This window comes from Rhodamnia argentea, chromosome 3, assembly GCF_020921035.1.
Source record: "Rhodamnia argentea isolate NSW1041297 chromosome 3, ASM2092103v1, whole genome shotgun sequence".
Lineage (NCBI taxonomy): Eukaryota > Viridiplantae > Streptophyta > Magnoliopsida > Myrtales > Myrtaceae > Rhodamnia > Rhodamnia argentea.
Window position 1 is genome coordinate 10231768 of NC_063152.1, and position 21958 is coordinate 10253725.

Consider the following 21958-nt stretch of genomic DNA (forward strand, 5'->3'; position numbering starts at 1 on the left):
GACGGCTGAAAATTATCGCGATTGGCATGAGAGGTTGCCATTTGCACTTATGGCGTATCGGACCTCGATCCGGACATCTACCGGGGCAACCCCGTATTCTCTTGTATATGGAATGGAGGCTGTTCTACCAGTTGAAGTGGAAATTCCTTCCTTACGTATACCGTCTCAAGCTATCTTGACGGAAGCTGAATGGATCCAGCAGAGGGCGAGCCAATTGAATCTGATCGATGAAAAGAGACTTAAGGTTATATATCATGGCCGGTGTTATCAGCAGAGGGTTGCTAATTCATTCAACAAAAAAGTTCGGCCTCGATATTTTCGGATCAATAACCTGGTCTTGCGAAAATTGTTGCCAATGGTCCCACTTCTAGAAGGGAAGTTCGCTCCAAACTATGGTGGTCCATATATAGTAAAGAAGGTGCTCCCTGGTGGTGCTTTAATTCTAGCCGAGATGGATGGTCGTGTCTTTACCAATCCAGTCAATTCTGATGCTTTGTAAAAAAATATTATACTTGATTTACTCTCATGTTTTCATAATCGAGTTATAATATTAAGACAGATCCTTGAGTTGTTCACATTCGGGCATTCGTTTGTTGAGAGATTATTTCAAATGGGGGTTTCTCTGGCCCAATTGAATTGATCATCGGGAGCGTGAGATTTACATATCCACAAAGTAAAGGGGTTATCTTGCAAAAAAATATGACGACCAAGATAAAATCGTCAAGACATGGAAGAAGGAATAATGCGAAAGCGAAATGCAAATCGATAAAAACTTGCATTTATTCCATCCATCGGGAAACCTTACAAACGGATCATCGGGGTGGGAACGTAAAGCCAAACCGAGCCCTAATGAGCATCACAAAGGAGTTTAACTCGACTCTCCATACGGTTGATGCTCCGCCTACACCGATCGCTTCGAGAATCGAGATCCGCCAGCCTTAAAGAGGAGGAGCTCACATTTCTCTTTAAGCTTGGCCACCCTGTCCTCGTGATACTCGGCAGCAGATTCCAAGTCATGGATCAGCATTCTCCCGCGGGCTATATCCAGGGTCGGATCGTCCCAGCCTTTCTTCCAGCCATGTACATTGGAATTTCAAACGATATCGAGCGGATCGCGCTCGAAGATGGTCCGGGACATGGCCAAACGTTCCACCAAGTTCCCCTCTCACGAATCGCCAGCGAGACTTGTTCATTACCATAGTCAAGGGCCTTCTTATGATTGTCGGCTACAAGACCGGCCAACACCAAGTCTGTCCGACCGATCCCCGATAGCGAGCTCTCACAAGATGAGCCAAAGTAACATCTTGATGAGCAAGATGGTAAGCCTCCGGGAAGTTAGTGAAGAGGGTAGGGAAGATCCTATATTCCTTTTCTAACTCGGTACCTTGAATAGAAACGGTGTCCATATCCGTAAACATGAGACGGATTTCGGTTTCGACCTCCGGATGGTTGGCTATATAAGAGTAGCCCTGGCCTAAGAGATTATAAAGTTTCTCCCATTTGGCCAAAACTTCAGCCGAGAAGACGCGTGCAGGAGGGAGGCCATTGTTCTTGAAGTTGCTAAAAAGAGTGGATGCGAAAGAGTGCTTAGAAGGTTGGAGATGAAGATATGAAAGCGATAATCGTCTCGGCGTTAAATCCTAATTTAAAGGGCAGAAAAAGTTATAGCAATAATTATTGTGGGGGCCGAGTTAATTATCCGGGCAAAACTACAGACGTTTCGTCCGTGAATCACGGATCTACCATCTCGAGGCTCACCAATTCGAAAAAGTTGCGAAATGACTTAAAGGTCTCGCCATATTAAAAGAGGGACAAGCATACCGCAGAAAAGATTTGAGGGTCCCAGCATGTCAGAAGGAAATGAAGAAGACAGAACGGGAAACATGAAATCTTGGGAGAAGCACTGGCTTGGTGGTTTTCATCCACGTTAAAAGGGAGACTCTGGAACATGCATGTTTACTCAGAAGAATTTGGAGAGAGTAAGCATACAGCGGAGAGTAGAGTGAACAAAAGGAAGTAAGAAGTATTTCAATCCAATATGTTTGGAGGCTACCAGCACTTACCGGAGGCAACCAACCTAGACATCCCCGAGAATGAACTGCTGAATTTCGAGGCCAGATCCAGCGCAGAAGCCGTAAAACCCAACTCCCTTGGCGGTGAAGTTCAAGATCTCGATAACAACAACAACAATAGCAGCAGCAGCAGCCGTAGTCAACCCCAGAAAAGAAAACATCAAATCAAAGAGCTCGAAGCTGCCTTCAAGGAGTGCCCTTACGTGAACGGGAAACGAAAAAATGAGTTGAGCCGGAAGCTAGGAATGGAGCCCTTGAAGGTCAGGTTTTGGTTTCAAAACAAGCGGGCCCGAGTGAAAGTTCAGAGTGAAAGTCATGAACTTGCGTCTCTAAAGGAAGAAAATGAAGAGCTTCGAGCAGAGATCAAGAGGTATAGGGATGCTCTTAACATCGCTATTTGCCATGTCTGCAGCAACCCCATCACCTTTAGTGGCATGTTCCTTGATGAGCCACATCCGAGCATTGAAAATGCTCATTTATCGATTCATCCTCCCGAGCAAGTTCTCGCACAATCGGATTTCGTTGGGGATACATCCCGGAAAGTCGGCCTTGCGGAGGCGTAACCGATGCCTTTCGAGGGAAGTGACATGCATCACTACAATTGGAGTTTCCCTGATGTCACGGTCGGCCAATTTAACACCGATGAAACTCGAATCTGTAGCCTACATGAAGCTTGAGTTTTTATTATGGGCTTTCAAAATATCACTCTTTTGAGCATTACTAGCTAGCCCTTATGAATTCTCAAGAGAAGTAGAGACATGCGTGAATGAATGTACTGTTTGTTACAAAGTCCCCATGCGAGACATTCTTCCTTTTACGCCTAGAGATAATCAAGGGGCAAAGAACAGTACTATCCGCAAATATCGTCATGCTTAAATGCGTGAATTCTTTGTCAGATTTGACTGAACGCCGAAAGAAAAAGCATTAAAAGCCTTCACATAGGTAGATGCAAAAAGATTTGAGGAGGGAAATAACTGTCTCGTTCGTAGGAGAAAGCGGAAAGATTTGAAGAGGGAAATAACCGCCTCGCTCGTAGGAGGGAGCGAAAAGATTTGAGGAGGGAAGTAACTGCCTCGTTTGTAGAGAAAGTGAAAAGATTTGAGGGCTCCTCCATATCAGAAAAGGAAGAAGATGATAGATGGAGTGAGAGGCAAGAGTTATTACGAAACGGATCCAAGGCACTAAGACCGAAAAGGAGAGAAAAAGCTGTCCTCTTTCGTAGAGAAAGCGAAAACCCGTCTGCAAGACTAATAAAAAAAAGAGAGAGGAAGTTTATAAAGAACTTGAAGTCTCCATACACCTAGCGACCTTCGGAATCCGTCACGAAAGGCCATCATCGCTTTTGTGATTTTCGGGCAATTTGTTTTTGCAAGTCCAAGAACATCTAAAGCTCATTCTCTAGTCGAAACAGCCATTTTCGGTCTACATATGGAAGGTTTTAAAAGAAAAACACGTTCATTCCAAGCGGAAGTATGGGAACCTTCCTATCCCGAGGATCTGCATGAGTCATGGCCATTGATGGCAACCCCGTTTCCCTCTCAATCCTCGTTGCTATGCTTTGAGAAGTTGCATGTACGGGTTTTTGCTTATGCGAAGGCAACGGATGCCTTAGAAGTGCTTGAGGCAAGTACAAAGAAGAGTTTGACATCGTCGTCACAGCCGTGGTAGGGATCAATATGGACGGTTTCGATCTCTTAAAGATCATTGATTTCGAGTTAGACATACAAGGTCATCGTAGTATCGCAAGTAATGATCGCCAGCTCATAACGAGGGCCACATTGCATGGTGCTCGAGACGTCCTACAGAAGCCGGTCTGCGTTCGAATGCTCCAAAACATTTGGCAGCATGCTGTAAGGAAGCAATTACTCGAACAAAAAAACTACGACCAAGCTGATGACGACGATTTTGTCCAAAAGAAAAGGCCCCTTTGGTCCGCCAAGCTTCATTCTATATTCATTGAGGCGGTTCGACAGCTAGGAATCAATTCAAAGACGACCAATGGCTGTACACGAATAATGAATATAGACGGACTCACCATGCAAAGTGTCACGAATCACCTTCAAAGGGTTAGAGATAAGGCGAGGAAGCACGATGCAGGTTGGGACCAACACGACAGACCAAAGTTGATTGGAAGATCAATACCGGGAAAATCTACCGAGCAAAAGGTACTCGGCCACTTCCCAATCAAGAATACATGTCATACCAACCTTCCGATGGTGGTTCTAGCAGCAGACCGAGTTGATCATCCCTACAAGTTTCCGAGCAACGGCGGAAGTTCAAGCTCAAGGGGTCAGACCGCTCACGGTGAAAACAAAGTGGGAAATCCGTCGCTAGTGTTAGCAAGTAACACTACCCAATTCGAGTATCAATCAGAAGATTACTTTGATGATGAGCTCACCACATTGATCGGCCGGTTCGGAGCTGAAGGACCTCCCGAGTTGTGATCCGAAGCAAGTGATTATGGATCCTTGAACAACGATCGTTGGTGTATAATCCAAGACAAAATCAGTCGATCATTGGAATGGCCAGCAAGAGAGGTGGAACCAATCTCGCATGAATACTTCTTTGATTCCATGTATAGTTCCCCCGCGTGGGATATTTTTTTTACTTTCTAGCTGTCTAGAATTTGCCTAGAGTTAAAGGGCGAATTTTCTCCTCCCTTATCAAATGCGTGAGTTCCTTGTTAAGCTAGGCCTGTAGAAAATCAATTTGTGGACGACGCCCCTGAACGCCCGTAAAGAGAGATTCCGAATAGCCTTACTTGGGAGAATACGAGTAAAAGGCCAAGCGGACTCAAAGATGGGTAACTCCGTATCGTCCCAATTGGCTCTCAATCATTTCAAACTCTGATTTAAGCTTATTTCATTCTCGACAGGAGATTGCCAACTGTTTTGAGAACAATATAGCAAAAAGCGAACCAACCGTGGACGCCAACATCACCACAGCCTAGTGGTTGGGGGAATGACAGTGGTCCGAGGCGTCCTAGGTTCGATCCCGGGATTTGGCATCAATGTACAAAGATTAATAAAAACCTTTTTGCTTCGCAGTTCAATGCCGATTGAAACTCAGCCCAGATGGTTACAAGACCGGAGAGATAACATCCCGGACATACAATCCAATCCAGATGAGTTGATCCTTTCAATTCAAAGTTCACAAGAAATTCGTACAAGGGTAAAGCGGTATCGTTTCAACTCGTTTAGAACATGAGAACGTACATTGATGCTTTCCCTTTTGATTTTTACTGGGGTCATTGCCTTTCCAGATACGGAAGTATCCCTTCTCCCCGAGAAATTAATGAAATGAGAAATTCCCTGAGCCTTTGACAATCTCATGTCTCGAACCAAATAATGAAGTTTTGCAACTCATTTGCATGAGCAGGGGCAACTCACGATCCACGCCCCTAAGAAGTTTCTTATGTGCTTGCAAATTCTATCCACCAAGATAAAAAGTTGCTGCATTTTATATGCTCGAAAACACTCATACATTGCATAGTTTGTGCATGATTGTTCCTCATGTTTAATTTATCAACTCTGAATAAGGAACATGAACCGCATAAGATACATCGAATGTATGGAATGGGGCGAGACAGGATGATGAAAGGCAATCTTTTTCCAAACACGTCCCATTTTTTCAGGCGAGATGAACGGTGGCCAAATTCCGCATTCCCCGAGGTAAAGAGTTTTCTCGCAAAAGGTACGATAACCGAAGTAACGGAGGCGTTCATTTCTCTATCCTAAACACTACGGGTTATCCATTGATTACCCCTTTTGAGCGGTGGTTTCATTTCTTTACCCCTGTCAAGAACCACCCTACATCGGGGTCCAGACGAGTTAATTCTAACAGCAACACGAGGTAAATGGTTAGAAATTTTCTTACTCGGACTAACATTAATCTGCGGGTGTTTCTTTGCATTTATACTCGAATTTTAATTCAAGTGCCTTAGGATGATGAAGATCATTCACTTCTCTATCCTATACACTTCATTCTTTGCATAGCCCACTTGAGCCTGCAAATTCATTTATTAAACCCCCGTTGGTGATCATTTGCTCATTCCAAAGGCGAAGATAGCATTTTCCCAAGGATTAGAATTGGAGATGGTCGAGTCAACAGAGAATTCCCGAATGATCATTATGCTTGTTGTAATTCCTGGTTCAAAGTCATGGGATTGTAAAAAAAAGGAGAGGCAAACTCAGCTTAAAGGAGAAGGGCCCGCTCTAAAAAAAAAAAAAAAAAAAAAAAATAAAAAAAAGCAAAATAAAGAGATGTCGAAGGGCTCTCAAAGAAAAAGGAAAAGAAATCTTTTCTCGAAAAAAAAGAAGAAAAAAAGAAAAATGAGAGTCGGGAGTAAGAAAAGCAAAGGCCGATCTCATATGAAAATTTCAAGCATAGGAAAAGCAAAGTGCCTACCAAAAGTAAGGCCAATGCACATTCATTTGTAAAGTACTTCTGAATTTTGAATGTACATTTTTGCATGTTAAGTTGTAAATTCCATGTACATGTTTGCATTGTGTCTCTTGCAAATCCTTGACAGACACTTGTTGTGAAGAAAACTCCCCAAGAAATCAGTTTGTAAAGTGCAATTTTCAGTAGAAAACTACCATCCCTCATTCAATGATGGTATTCTTTCTGAAGACATTTCCGTAAGACCAAGATCGGTGACTAGTCGGCGATGATCACCAACGTCAAGCCCATTCTCATTTAATTTCTGAGCCAAAACGAGCCTTTTCGTTCCTCGGTCCCCAATCCTAGCCTACGTTATAACCCTCCAAAGTCTCTTCCGATTAGGGCACTTGAGTTAACGTAGAGTTAAATGATTTTAAGCATCACTCGAAGAAGTTCGAGTAAGATTATTTCTCTCTCATTTTTGCAAGATTCTTGACTTGTAAATCCGGAGCAAATGATGAAGAAATTCATTTCAGCAGCCTTGACTCAACCGGAGTCCCCTTTGTAAACCTTTGACCTAGCTCTCATTACGGTCCTAATCAAGACCTCCGGATCGACTCGGTCGTATCAATTGCGAGATTACTTGGATCCTTATCGAATGCGATGATGGAAAGATTGAGTGATTTCTCTTGAATCCTGCAGACAGGATAAATAGCTTTTCTCGAGAGTGAGAGAAAGCCCTTTCGGATTGAAGTCCCCCCATTCAGCTCACATTCGAGGTATTCGTAATGTGAGAACCTCCCTGGACAAAATTGGTAATGCAAACTTGACAGAATGGTTATGCATGAACCATAGTATGAGTGATTGCATTATACTCATTGTTGAATATGTTTGTGTGTGTTACCTCCGACATTCTATGATAGGTAATACATTCCCGATGTTCGAGTTCCCTCCCAAGGTCTCGAAATTCATCCAAGGATTATTGAATGAGCAAGTTTTGCTGGCAAATGCCTACCAGGTACAATACAGCAATCTGCTTCGTTCCTTGATTAATCGTTTGGAGAACCCAGGTAAGTTTTCTGAACCCCTTTTCAAATTAACAACTCTTCTCATGATAGTTGTTATGATTCAATTCAGGCAATATGCCCCTTTTGTACTTATCGATTCCATTCGATGGTGCTCCTATTAAATATTGTTCAATTCGGGCAATATGCCTCTTCCGTCAAGTCGTGTAGACATATGCACCGGCGATCTTGACATCTTATCAAATCATAACGACGTAGCTCTTATGGTTTCAATCTCGGGACGTGAAGACATATGCACCGGCGATCTTGACATCTTATCAAATCATAACGACGTAACTCTTATGGTTTCAATCTCGGGACGTAAAGACATATGCACCGGCGATCTTGATATCTTATCAAATCATAACGACGTAGCTCTTATGGTTTCAATCTCGGGACGTGAAGACATATGCACTGGCGATCTTGACATCTCTTCAAATCATAACGACGTAGCTCTTATGATTTTCGTATCGAATCACGAAGACGTATGCACCGGTGATCTTGACCTTTAGTCGGCTCATAATGACATATCTCTTATGATTTTCGGCTCCTTTATCAAATCATGAAGACATAAGCACCCATATTTTTTTATCCAAACCAAATCATAACGACGTAGCTCTTATGATTTTGGTTCCCCTTTATCGAATCATGAAGACATATGCACTGGCGATTTCGACATTTAATCAACTCACAACGACGTAGCTCTTGTGAACTTGATCCCACTTCTTTCGACTCACAACGACGTAGCTCTTGTGATCTCAAACGACACACATATCTTGCGTTGTCTCGCACCGTAAAGAAGCCTGCGGTAACGTATAAGGCACCGATACCTTAAAATCCTTGCATCCGCAAAAAGAAACTTGAAAATTAAGAGAACCATTAGCTTACGAGAAATTTGGTAAAACAGGTATTCTTGTATGCGATCCATGTGCATGTTTCTCTAACATGGAAAAGAGGAATTATGACACATGTTATTTACAGTCTTGCATATCATGCATCACTTCATTACATTAAAAAAAATGGGATTAAAACTCCCGCAAAAAAAATTCATTCATCATTTGCACTGTCAAAATTTAGGGTTCAATTTTGTCTTTGAGCGGAACCTCTACGAGCCTCCACTCAAAGAGGGGCAGCTGTTGACGCCTAAATTTTGACTAATCTATTTTTTGCATAAAAATTAGAACTAATTTTAGTTCTAAATAAAAAATCATCTCACATATTTATTTTTAGCGTACATTGCATTGGCATATAATTGGGCAAGCAGAACACTTAATTTTGCGGGATGGAAAAATACACCGAGAAGATTTGAAACTTCAGGGACTGTATTGCAAATACTTAAAACTTCGGGGACCGTATTGCAAATACTTGAAACTTCAGGGACTACATTGCAAATACCAAAAGAAGATGGAGAAAGGAAGATAGTGAAGAGAAGATAAAGAAGAGAAGATAATGAAAGGAAGATGGTGAAGGGAAGATGAAGAAGAGAAGATGAATATGAAGAAGGGAAGATGAAAATGGAAGGTGAAGAAATGAAGATGAAGAAGAGAAGATGAAAATGGAAGGTGAAGAAGTGAAGATGAAGAATGAAGGATGGAGAACTTTGCCTATAAAAGAGGGGGAAGTGGAAGAGAATTGAGAGAGAGAGTAGAAGAGAATTGAGAGAGTTTTTTTAGGAAGAGTGGAAGAGAAAAAAGAGAATTGAGAGAGTTTTAGAGTGAAAGAGAATTGAGAGAGTTTTAGAGTGGAAGAGAATTGAGAGAATTTGTGAGAGAAATTCTTTAGAGAGGAAAAATAGAGTTCTTGAGAAAAGTTGGAAGAGAAAATTTGAGAGTGAAGAAAAGAGTTTTAGTCGAGCATCATCTTTGACGAGTCCCGACACGTACTTCGCCTCTCGCCATCCAACAACGCCGCTGCTTGCCTTTTTCGACGATAGCCACGTTCTTCCAACTCCGAGATCTTGAAGGAAGCCATAACGTGTACGTGAGTAAGATTTTGTGTAATAGAAGGTAACTCTTTCCATCTCGATCTACAAAAATGTAATCGTTTGGTGTGAACATTTGTTTGTTTATTTTAGACATGTTACGTGTCTCAAAATTTAGCATCATTACATGTTAATTTATTTTTATAAATACTCGTGATTGGCTGCGTTTTCTTTCTTTCTAAATCACCCATGGTGTATATCGTACAAAGTTCAATGTTTTACATCCCCATAAAAAAGAAGAAAAAACCAAAAAAATTGCATCTTTGAATTTCAAGTAAAATCCATCAAAATTGCCAAATCAAATATTTTTTCATGAAAATGGTACCGAAAGGGCGTTAGAGTAATCTAGCGTAACCAAATCCCCGAATTCAAAATCTCTGGTTCGCGGAAATAAGATAGTTTTCTCCCGCTATTTTATTTAGGTTTCTAATCAACCTACCGAAAATGATTAGTGGCGACTCCAAATTCAAAATATATTGCATGTTAATCATTTGAACCTTAAGTTGCGATTTGGTATGGACTTGGGAGAGTCCGAGTTAGGTTAGTTAATTAATTAACCTGATAATCCATTAGCCCGAAAATTAACTTGTTTATTTTTTAGGTCGTGACAGATGTGTGCTGCCTATATGAGTACAATTAATTCTCATGTCTAAAAACTCGCATGCATTTTGTAAACAAATTAGGTAAAAGAGTTTTGGTACGCCTAGCATTAACATGACTCGTCTAGGAATTTCCTAAACAGGCTTGAGAAGTACAAATTAAATTACAGCAGATTAATCGGTGCAAAGTCATTCTATCAGCTGTCGCAGTATTGACAGAAAGACATTAGAGTCAATTAAAGTCAATCACGCACCAAGTGTATACTGAGAAAAGTCAATGCTTCAATGACTTTAACTTTTGATATGGAGAGGCTAATGGAAACTCCATGCCAGGGCTTGCAGGAAATATTTTTCGTGTCCTTCTTTATGTTCTTCTTTAAGCCATTTCAATTGGTTTCAGTTCTGTTTCCAAGCTTGAGTATGTCGCAGGTTGGAGATGGTGATTCCTCAGACGTGAGAATATCTCAAAGGCTACAGGAGGTTGTCAATGATATGCTAACGGAGCTTCATCCTTGATCTAGTGCTTTGGATTTTGCAGAATTATTTGAATCTTTAGAGGATTGTAGAAATGTGCCTTTTCACTGAGTTGTTACATAGGAAATTGTGTCTTTCATGGGCTGATTTGTCACCAAATCATGTATTTCTATATGGTATGTGAAAGTACGAGCTGCATTGTTTCTGTAATTTATGTACTGAATGCCAGCCGCAACCTTCTTTCAAAACTCCCTTCTGGTCTTTCTTTTTCCTTTTGGAGAAGGGTCGATCTTGGAATTCAACTAGATATCTTTGTGGATGATGAAAGCATTTCCCGTTTATTCATTTCAATCCATGACATAAGTGATCATTTTTAGGAGAACATTTTCTATATTATTCATTTCTACGAAACAAACGCACTCTATGTATGAAAACATCGTAATACGTTATAAAATTATTTTATGATGTATCCAAGTCTAAAAGAGTCATAAAAATTGAGATTATATGTCACACTTGTATATTGGTGAAGGGAATGCATCCCACAACATACGTGTTAGGATCGACACACAATTACAGTTAAGTAAAACGAGTGAGAAAGAGAAAATTGAGACGCTAGATTTTATCCTAGTTCACACTTGAATTAGGGCTACGTCCAGCAGAGGATGCCATTATGGTTAGCATCTCGTATCTCTCGTTACATCACTCAATTACAAGCGAAAAAGAGTATATATAGCAGTAGTTATTCATAAGCTCAAGCTCAAACTACTAATGAAAAATTATGGGTTTAAATCGTAAAAGCCCTTTGGCTTCTCAAGGGGGCACCTCCCTCGAACCCCCGCCTACTCAACATAGAGCAAAACACATGTGCTTTGCTGTCGCAAGGGAATATGAACCACACGTCAACAATACGTAGCAGAACTATACGGAGTACATGCTCAAGAACATACTTGAATCATTGATCGTAGAAGTATATCACGATTAACAAACATACCTCATTTTCCACAAATTAAATGTTACCGTTGCAGCCCTCAAGAAATTGTCCGTTCGTTTGTCATGTTCGAGAGAGAAGCGGGAGGCCTCGTCATTCGCGTTCTTTTCACTATTCTCTCTCTGTAGAGAATAACGTCTTTTTTGTTCTTTAGAATTGACATAAGGAAGAGAATGTGATCGTTTTATCACGTTTAAAAGGAATAATTGCCATGGCAGTTATCCAATATGGGTCAAGGGCTATGATAACCTACATAGGCAGACCATGATCCTTCCAATGAATTCTAACACTTGGAAATTTCCCACCTTCTGCTTGGATTTGGACTTTCCCTTGGTTCTTGGTGTTTGAGTCATGTCTACAAATATGAAATTGAAAAGGCCCGTAACGTAGAACAAGAACTGCTCTTATTGCACAAACAATCGATAGGATACATATAAACTAGAAGATAGAAAACAAATCAGATATTCAATTTACGTGATTCGATTCATATGACCATCTCTATAAGGAAAGCAGCACAAGATTCAACTATAGATGGAGCGATGCAAAGAAGATTGCGACTCAAATGTAATGTTTAACCCTTACAGTTTCTCCCCAAAAGTCAACTCTATCTCGCTAAGAAATAGATAAGAACCATACCAAAAAATTCCTCATTTACAGGCAACTTAGAAGGAAGCAAATCTATGTAAGAACGCTATCCTAAATCTTTGGTGACATTAAACAACTAATATAAAATAAGAAATGGAAATAGCAAGGTGGTTGAGAGACTCCTCTTCTCTATTCCAACGAGTATGTCTGACGGAATTTTCAACAAATTAAAAAATACATGGGCTTCATTTACCAAGAAAACTCAACAAAACACGGCCAAAAGCATCGAAATTGTCCAAATCAGGCGTTGAATTCTTAACGGTGAATATTGTAGCAATATTCACGAAATTTGGAAAATCACATAAATTAATTTCTTTTTTCAAACTCAATTGGAAATAACACTTGAGCAACATATGTAGAAAATGTAATGAACACCCCTCAAACTATTAGTATTTTCAAGCCAAGAGAAGCTCCCAATAGAATCTTCAATTAGCAAATCAAAACTATTGGATTAATAATCTTGACGACCTTGAAAATATTTGCTTTAGTGCCTTTTATGTAACACTACTTGCTTCCACTGTTGTGAAGTCAACATAACCTCGCTGAAAACTATTTCCACTCGATAGTTGTGGCATCTCATACCGTCATCACCCCGACGACAAGGCTTTCCGAAATCCTACTCTCTTATTTAATTAATCTTTCCTTAATAAGAGTAACTGGTGCATGCGGAAGCTCTGAATAAAAACAATCAAGCGGCCATACCGATACAAGTGCATGTCAAAATAAAATAGCAATACAGCAGGCATGCTTAATCAAAGGGCATGGCCTTTCATGGTTTCGCTAACCAGATATCACACATATCAGACAACCACCTTTTATTTATATCTTTCAATTAGTTTTTTACAAAAGTTCAAAGACAATGGGAGTATCACAAAATACGATAACAACTCCAGCTTAACGTCACCTTCACAAGCGGACTTCATAATTCTCCACCAACATCCATAAGTTACTCATTGCTGCCAACATCACTGGTTAACTATGCTAACCTGAAAATAGTTATCCCACAAGGGGTAAGCTCGACAGCTCCGCAAATAAATATCTAACCCAATAGAATGCAATCACTAAAATCAGAATGCCCTATCAACAATTCATAAATCCAAATGCACACATCTCGGGCATTCAGTTCCTTTCCAAAAACTTGTGAATTTATATGCAATATCTCCGACTCCTTCGCATATAAACCTCATGCGAGTGGGCCGTCCTTGGGGATAAACCTCACTCGGCATCTCACTCTAGAGGCATCTTAAGCTCACAAGGGTGGAGGCATCTCTGACCATCAAAAAACATCGAAGGACATCCTAAATTCTGTCCGGCCCCCATGGGGCATCGCGGGATAAACCTCATGGCAGTATAACGTCCGATAAACCTCACGACGAGTGTTTCACATCGCCGGATAAACCTCATGGTGGTTTAATGTCAAATAAAGCTCACGATGAGTGTTTCATGATATGCCATGCCATGCCATGCATACACAATACAATCCTACCATCATCGGTTCTCAAAAGATTCAATGCAAATGAATGATTTATACTATTCTCATGATCAATTCTTTTTAGAAAACCAATCAATGCAGGAATCAAGCATATCGGACAAGAATTCAAGAATACAATGAGGATTTCAAACTATTGATGACTAGTTCTAAAGTCAATCCAAGCAAACCATAAAAGTTAGAAATCCACTCACCTGGATTCAGAAATTCCAATTTCCAAAGGCGACGAATGGACGACATATGATTGGACAAGACGGCCGAAGAACGGCACAGTTACACTAGGGTGGTGCACAACCAAGGCGATGCACGGCTAAAGGGGGTTGGCCAAGGGCAGCGCAACGACAGGAGTCGCAAGGGACGGGTGACGACGGCGAGCCGCGATAGTGGGCGCAAGCAGACAACCAAGGGCGGCGATTCTGTAGGGTAACGACAGAGGCTTCTGACAAGAGCTAACGGAATGAACTGACGACGGTTTCTATTTATAATGGTTCAGTCGGCTTAGGCCGGTCGACTTGTCGGCAGCTTGCAATAAAGTCAGCTTATGACGTGTCGTACTTACAGCCAAGAACTTACGGATGCTTGCAGTGGAGTCGACTTATGATGTGTCGTGTTTATAGTCAACAGCTTCTAATTGCTTACAATGGAGTCAACTTGTGACGTATCGTGCTTGACACTTTATCATGCTTGACTACTTTATCATGCTTAAATTGGTCGAATTTTAATTTTTGTGCCAAATGATCCTAGACTATCAAGCACTAACCTGCTCCTATTTTAAGCAGGTGAAAGTTTCGGTCATCATAATAGACTATCCGAAAGAAACTAGAAGTTGCCTTTTCTAAAAGTTATGCTACAAAGAAGTTGGAACAAATACCGATTGGATTCCATTCTTGGTTTTCCTCAATGTTTCTGGGAATTTGAAGATAACTCATTCCACCATAGGAAATAAAATAATTCTTCGATTTCAAAGAAGTTACATGGTACACGAGAACAATCACTTAGGGGAATGATTATGCTTAGTTTGTTTCGTGAAAAATGTGGCATTTCTGAAAAATATTTTCAATAAAGTCATTTTTCAGGAAAATAATGATATTTTTCGGTGTTTGGGTAAACTACGAAAAAGACTTGAAAAATATTTCCGGATGTTTGGTACGGAAAATTGGATTTGATTTTCCTCCATACACTCCTTTCAATAATTTTTTTTCATTTTTTTTATTTTTTTTAAAAACTCAAAATTTTGAATTATTTATATTTTTTCCTTTTTCCTTTATTTTTTTTCTTGTCTTTTTGGTTTTGGCCAATCGCATGACACGGCGGCGGCTTGCAAGGCGAGGCCAAGCCTCGCAAGATCTTGTGAGGCGCGGCTCGACCTCATTAGATCCGACAAGACTTGGGTTGAGCTCGCCGGCCTCGTGCAAGTAGCAATGGCCGGTCGCCGCCTGTTACCGTGGCGGGTAACCGGCAAAGAAAGAAAAGGAAAAGAAAAAATAAAGAAAAGGAAAAAAATTAAAAATGAAAAAATGAAAAAAAAAAGGAATTATTTTTTAAACTAATAAAAGAAGATGAATGAAAAGGAGATGAGGGATCAAAGATGAGAGAAAATATTTTCCTCTTCTCGAAAAGAGAAAAATATTTTCCTCACTTTTGAAAGAGGTTTTTCCATGAGTAAAAAATGTTTTCCTTAATTGGCTTATTTTTCGCGAACCAAATGCTAAAAAATCCAAAAAAAAATCATGAAAATTGTTTTTCTCGAGATAAATACAGCCTTAAAATTTTTCACTATTCCTCAACATTCCAATTCAAATCCCCATGATGATCCCAGCCTGGGAAGATTGACATGAACCCTGAGAAAAGCACATATGTCTCTCTCCACAACCGTAAAATGAGTGTGCTTTCACTACATCTCCACTTTTGACTCCATTGGTTCGTACGACGATGATGACAATGAGATGAGAACTTCTCCTCTCTTTTCCTACTTTTATCAGAAAAGTCACTTTCAACAAAATTACCTTCAACCCTTACCAAAAAAAACAAAAACAAAATTACCTTCAAAAGATGACAACTTTGTTTTTCCAGATGGACATAATCAAATTTGATCCTTATCGCGTTTGTAGCCAACACTGTGATCTTCATATGTTGATTGTTTGTGATTTATGTGCTAATCCACGTTTATTTTGTTGCTATAAAATTTTAGCTTACTTCCGCTACTGAATGCATAGATATTACAATTTGAACTTAGACCTTTAACGAAGAAAATTAACACTTGTTGAGCAATCCTTTTGGCTATCCATCTTTGTCTCTCCTAAACCATTTTTCTCTCTCTAAGTTTACTAAATCTGTTTGAAAATTCTTATCCGACTGGGAACCGAATTGAAATTGACATGGATCGCCAAAAGATATAGTGGATGTTCTAGAGACTTGAAACTTGTGAATCACGCCTATTGTGCATGTCAATGATTACATGTGAATGCTTATGGAGAAAATAAGGTGCTTGAGGCTTTTCTTTGCAGAGGAGAAAGCAAATAAGGGAAATGCTTTCTTAACAGTACCGTCGGGGACAGTATAATCTCAACCGTAAACTCACACACCGTCATCACGTATTTTGCGTAAAACACTCATTGATTGGAAGATCATATAATCAAAAATAATTGACAATACTGTCAAACTATCGTATTAGTAGCTTTTAGCAAACAAAGAATTAGTTATCACTTTGCATGCTTATTAGTCTATCCTGGGGTTTATCCGTCGCTTTTTAGGGTCCAGTCCTGCACTTCAATGCCGAAAGTGGTGGCAGGAGATGTCATCCATAGTACGTCACCAAGCATTCGTCATTAGGAGACAGCTTGCTAGATGCTAGGATGCAATTGCCTGATTAACAGGCTAATCAATAGCCTAAATAATTTGTATAAAAAAATAGCCTAAATAATTTACTATTATTAGCAGAAAGGGGTTCCTTGCTTGAACACGGGCCTACCCTAATTTCGAAAAAGAATTGAGCATTTGGACATGCATGAATTAAGCTTTTTTCCTTTGGCCTATGTGTTTTTTTTTTTTTTTGGTCGAATCCTTTGGCCTTTGTTCACTTTCCAAGACTTCTCACCTCTGCGGGGGTCTTGAAGGAAAACTCCCTCGTATCGCTTTGGTTCATTCGGGTTTCTACTCCGAAATGTTTCCATCAAGAATTGAGCCCACAATCACAAGAAGAGGAGCGAACTCACTGGCATCTGAGCCGACACCTTGTTGATAAAAGTGCTAAACTTCCGGTCGCATATCTTTATGCCCTGTTGAATTTTACTAGGCTTGATTGTTCACTGTTACATTTTCATCCACAATGGGGTGTGTTGAGGAAAAGGTGCGTTCATGAGGCACCATTTGAGAGACATCCTGTGAAGAGGTGTTTGAGAGACGTCTCATGAAGAGGTGTGTATGAAAGGCACCGTCTTCTTATCTATAAGGAAGTTAACGGACAACTTCTATGGACGTGAAAAGGAAACGTTTAGGTAATCCATCATTACTTTGAAAAACGGTCGACTTTTTTTTTTATGTAAAAACGATCGGCATTTATGTTGTGGAAGGTGAATATTTTTTTGCTTGTAATTATATTCAAACCATCGTGGGGTTGAAGATTCATGGAGGACGTGGTGGCAATTCAACGTACATTGCTGGATAATTCCACAGTCGCGCATCGAAGATGTTAGACGAATTTCTCGATGAAATCTTCGAACATTCACACTTGATAGCATATAATGCATTTCTTTTGCGTTCCTACCAAAATTTGAATTATTATTCAATTTTATATGAAAAAGATATGAAAAGAAGGCATCAATATTCGAGTGTTGTGAAAGTTTCAAAATTTTTACAACGCCATTGTGCGCCTCCGCACTAACACAGGGTCATTTGGGGAAGGGACATTGTTGATAAAAGTCTTTACCCGCAAAGAAAAGATCTTTAACTAGGTTTTGCGTTGTCGTCTACCTCAAGCCATTTGGGCTTTTGCCCATCTCTTAAAACTTACTAACTTTTTGTTAATCTTAACTCATACCTATCATCCGACCAAAAAAGAAACTCATAACTATCTATTCTCACTATGAATATCGCTGAATAGTATTTATTGCAGACCCGCTAATTCCTTGAAAAATCCTCGGCTCGACACCTAATTCAAATTCTACTCAGAATTTTCTTTTATCTAAAAAAAAACTCCCCGACTTCCATTTTAGTCCCAGATCTACCCACTTGTCCAAAAATCGCCACTAAATTATTTAAAATTATTAACTTTGGGGCCAGCCATAGTTCATTTATTAGACCTCGTGTCTTCATCAATATTTTCACCTTTGTATGAAACAAGAGATTCATTATTAGAACCTATGTCTTCATCAACACATTCACTTTCGTATGGAACAACACTAGTCTCATGATATATATGATTCTAAAAAAACTAGTGGCGATTTTTGGCGTCTGGGTAGATTTTGGATCAAAGTAAAATTTGTGAATATTCTTAGACAAAAATAAGTTCATGTCAAAATTGGAATTGGACCTAAAGTTGGGATTTTTTTAGAGAATTAGGCCTATTACATGCATAGTCTTATTCCGACGAAATTTTCCAACCACAACATATGAGATTACGTATCTTATCTTTATCCCATCTAGTTAAATAATCGCGGGGCTAAGCATGACATTATACTTCTGTAGAAGAAGCAGCTGTTGTCGTCCACACACTGCTTAGGTTGATTGATTTCTTGGAACTGTTGGTCAAAGAAGGTCCACGTTGGTCCCATGGAAAAGGCAAAATTTGCATTTGAATAATCATATTTTTGCCTTTCCCTTTTTCCCGCTTTGTGGTTTCAGTTCGGCCAGAGCACCTACGGCAAGGAATGGAATCAGACAGCGTTGTATGCACTCAGATTTCCCAGTGACATTTGGTGCTCTGACCTTGGAATTCAGGAATTCCAGGTCGAGGGTTTGATGGAGAGAAAGCCTGATTCGTCCAGACCCGACCGCAAAACGACAGAGAGAAACAGGAGAAATCAAATGAAGGCGCTCCTCTGCAAGCTCCACTCGCTTGTTCCTCAACAGAGCCCTGGGGTCTCTCTCTGTCTCTCTGTCTCTCTCTCTCTACTGTATTCTTTTCCTGGTTGTCAATCTTTCCCTTGTTGTCATCTATCAAGGTATAGTTGGGTCCTATAGCCAAATTTTGTCATTATTATTCTTCTAAACTTTCAAAACACCCTGTACCTACTAGTCTTCTTGTACTAAATTGGTGTTAATTCTTTGGAACCTCTCATCTTTCTGCTCCTTATGTTAGCTAGAAGCGTGGAAAAGATCATTCCTTCATTTCTGAGGTTTTCAGTTACCCAGATGGTGTTTTTAGTCATTTATACATGCCCTTTTTTTTCCCTTTTCAGTCGAAGATGAATAAGAGGAAACTGAATGTGGTGATGTCCCCTCGTTCCATCTTTCCGGAAAATATCTAGCGGGGGGTAGATTGTAAAGTGGCAGACATAATTAGTCGCTATTTCAGGAAAATGAAATATGAGATTCGGGTTCTGTGTTGACGAAAGTTTTTAAGAGAGGGCCAATATGAGGTTCACCATTGGAATGCGATTGTTTTTTTTTTTTTTATGGTGAGGGCGAATTTTGATGGAATCTTCTCGAGTTCAAAGGCTTTGAATTTTTGTTTCAACTATATTTGTTAGTGCAATCTTATCAAATTTAAGTTAACAATTGGCCTTGCTTACTAATGTTTTGGTTGTAGGAATCGATGTTGACTCTGCCTGATCAATTAGGCGAAGCGGCCAATTACATAAAGAACTTGCAAGTGAAGGTGGAGAAAATGAGGGAGCACAAAGAGAGGTTATTAGAAATAGAAAAGATCAACACAACCATGAACAATGGACTGATGATTGGACTCAAGTCCCTAAAGATCGAAGTAAAGAAAAGTGGGTCAATCCTGGAGGTAGCTCTTATTACTAGATTGGATGGCCAATTCATCTTCAGTGAGTCTATTCGAGTGATTCATGAAGAAGGAGCTGATATTGTCAATGCCAGTTTCTCCGATGTTGGTGATGCAATGATTCACACCATTCATGCCAAGGTAAGAATTTGTTTATATTTCGAGCCCAAAATGATTAGGTAATTATACATCTAGAACAAAAAACTTTACAAGAGATCATAGAACTATGGAACTCATACACTACAGATGATTTATCAAATTAGAAGGGTATGAAGCTCTGTTAGGCATTCGATTATGATCCCCTTGTCTTCATACGACAAGGATGCCGCACTCACTAAGAAGTAAATTCACGTTAGTCATGAAACGTCTCACTAATCTTATAAACTATAGGACGAGAGTCAAAGCCTACATAGGTGAAACAATTGACCTGTTAGAATGCACGTGAGAGTTATAGAAGTCACACATCGAAGAATTGATGTGGTATTAAGAAGTTAATATATTCTAGTTGTTCCATAGCTCATTGGCTTAAATTTTTTAGTGAAGTGAGTCCAACTGGATCCGTTGAGGGGCTCAGACTTGGTTTCCTCTTGGCGATCTCTCTGGGTGAAGGTAGTTAAAATCATTGCGTGCAATTTTCAAACCAATTATGTAAAAGGGTTTCGGTATGCATAGTAGATTCTCTTGTCGGTACAAAGCCATTTTATTAGCTGGTGCTTACGTTAAGACATTAGTGTCAACCAAGTCAATTCACGCACCAAGTACATACTGACCAATGTCAATGCTTCAGTGACTTTTAATTATAATGTGAAGAGGTTGACGGTAACTCCATGCCAAAGCTTGCAGGAAATAGTTTTATGTCCTTCTGCGTGCTCGTCTTTGAGCCTTTTCAATCGGCTGGTTTTTTCAGTTTTGTTTTCAAGTTTGAGCATGTTGCAGGTTGGAGATGGCGATTCTTCAGACGAGAGAATATCTCAAAGGCTGCAGAAGATTGTCAATGATATGGTGATGGAGCTTCATCCTTGATCTAGCGCTTTGGATTCTGCAGAATTATTTGAATCTTTGGATGTTTGTACAAATGCGCATTTTCACTTAGTTGATACATAGAAACTCTATCTTTCATGGTCTGATTTGTCACCAAATCCTGTTTTTGTATATGCTTAGGAGATCTTAATGGTGCTTTAAGTACAAATTGCATGAAAAACGGATGTGAAATTGGCCTTCTTTTAGATCTTCTGACATGGTGAAAGTACAAACTGCATTGTTTACGCAGTTTATATGCTGAATGCAAGCAGCAACCTGCTTTCTATACTTCCTTTCCACTCTTTCTTTTTCCTTTGGTAAAGGGAGATGGTATGGTACGCTTGTGTATCCCCTATATTTCCCTCCTTCTACTTGGATTTGGAGTTTCCCTAGATTCCTGGTGTTCGAATCATATCTACAAATATGAAATGAGAAGCCTTGCAATGCAGAACGAGTATCTCTGTTATTGCACAAACAATCGATTATATAAACCAGAAAGATAGGAAATAAATTAGACATTGGATTTACGTCGTTAAGTTCATGTGACCTATTCTACAGGAAAAATAGCATAAGATTTCACTATAAATGGATCGATGAAAAGGATATCTCAACTCGAATATAGGGTTAGTCCTTGCGGTTTCTTACGAAACAATCATCTTGATCTCGCACAGAAATACATAAGAACTGTGCCAAAAGATTCCTCGAGAAATTTATCCGGTTGGACGAGAACCAACTTCTGCACAATGACAGCACCTTCCTTGGACGGCACACCATCACAAAACCCACCCCCTGACTTTACATATAGTGGACCTGTAAAGTAAGTATGCCAGAGGAAAAGGAGAGAAACGCCAACCTTGGCGAGAGAGAAGAAACACCAGCATAATCATATCATCATCCAAGCTTATTTGGCTTATATTTATGGGCAACCTAGAAGTAGGGCTATCAATATGAGTCCAAGACCAATATTTTAACCTACATTCATGAAGATGGGTTAAATATGGACCACATTACAATTAATATATGGATTATGAATGGATTTAAAAAAGAAAAACCCAAATAGTGTGGGTTTTATTTGGGTCTTTTATGAACCCATTTTCGGCTCTCGGTCTGCAGCAAGCACCCACTTGTAAATAGGCCTCAACTAAATTATATTAGTTTATCTTTTTTTTATGTCAATTCTTTATAAGTAAAATAAAGAAAGAAAAATAAAAAAGCGTTCTGCAATTCACCAACCGCTATCGCCCACCACTCACTACCCTTGACATGCACACATGCCAAACCTTCTCTATCTTGCAT

General features: G+C 39.8%; 1 protein-coding gene and 1 pseudogene across 2 annotated transcripts in view; both read left to right on the top strand.

Annotated features, from left to right (window-relative positions):
* Positions 1-10778, top strand: part of LOC115750403 (transcription factor bHLH162-like) — a 36840-nt gene extending 26062 nt beyond the window's left edge. The window contains exon 4 of one of the 2 annotated variants that reach the window (XM_048276509.1): positions 10529-10778. In XM_048276509.1, coding sequence (XP_048132466.1) covers positions 10529-10615 — 87 coding nt within the window. In that variant the 3' untranslated portion in view covers positions 10616-10778. The other variant, XM_048276511.1, reaches the window with a different exon arrangement.
* A 7805-nt stretch (positions 10779-18583) lies between these two features.
* On the top strand, positions 18584-20868 carry LOC125312473 (annotated as a pseudogene).
* The last annotated feature ends 1090 nt before the right edge of the window (positions 20869-21958 follow it).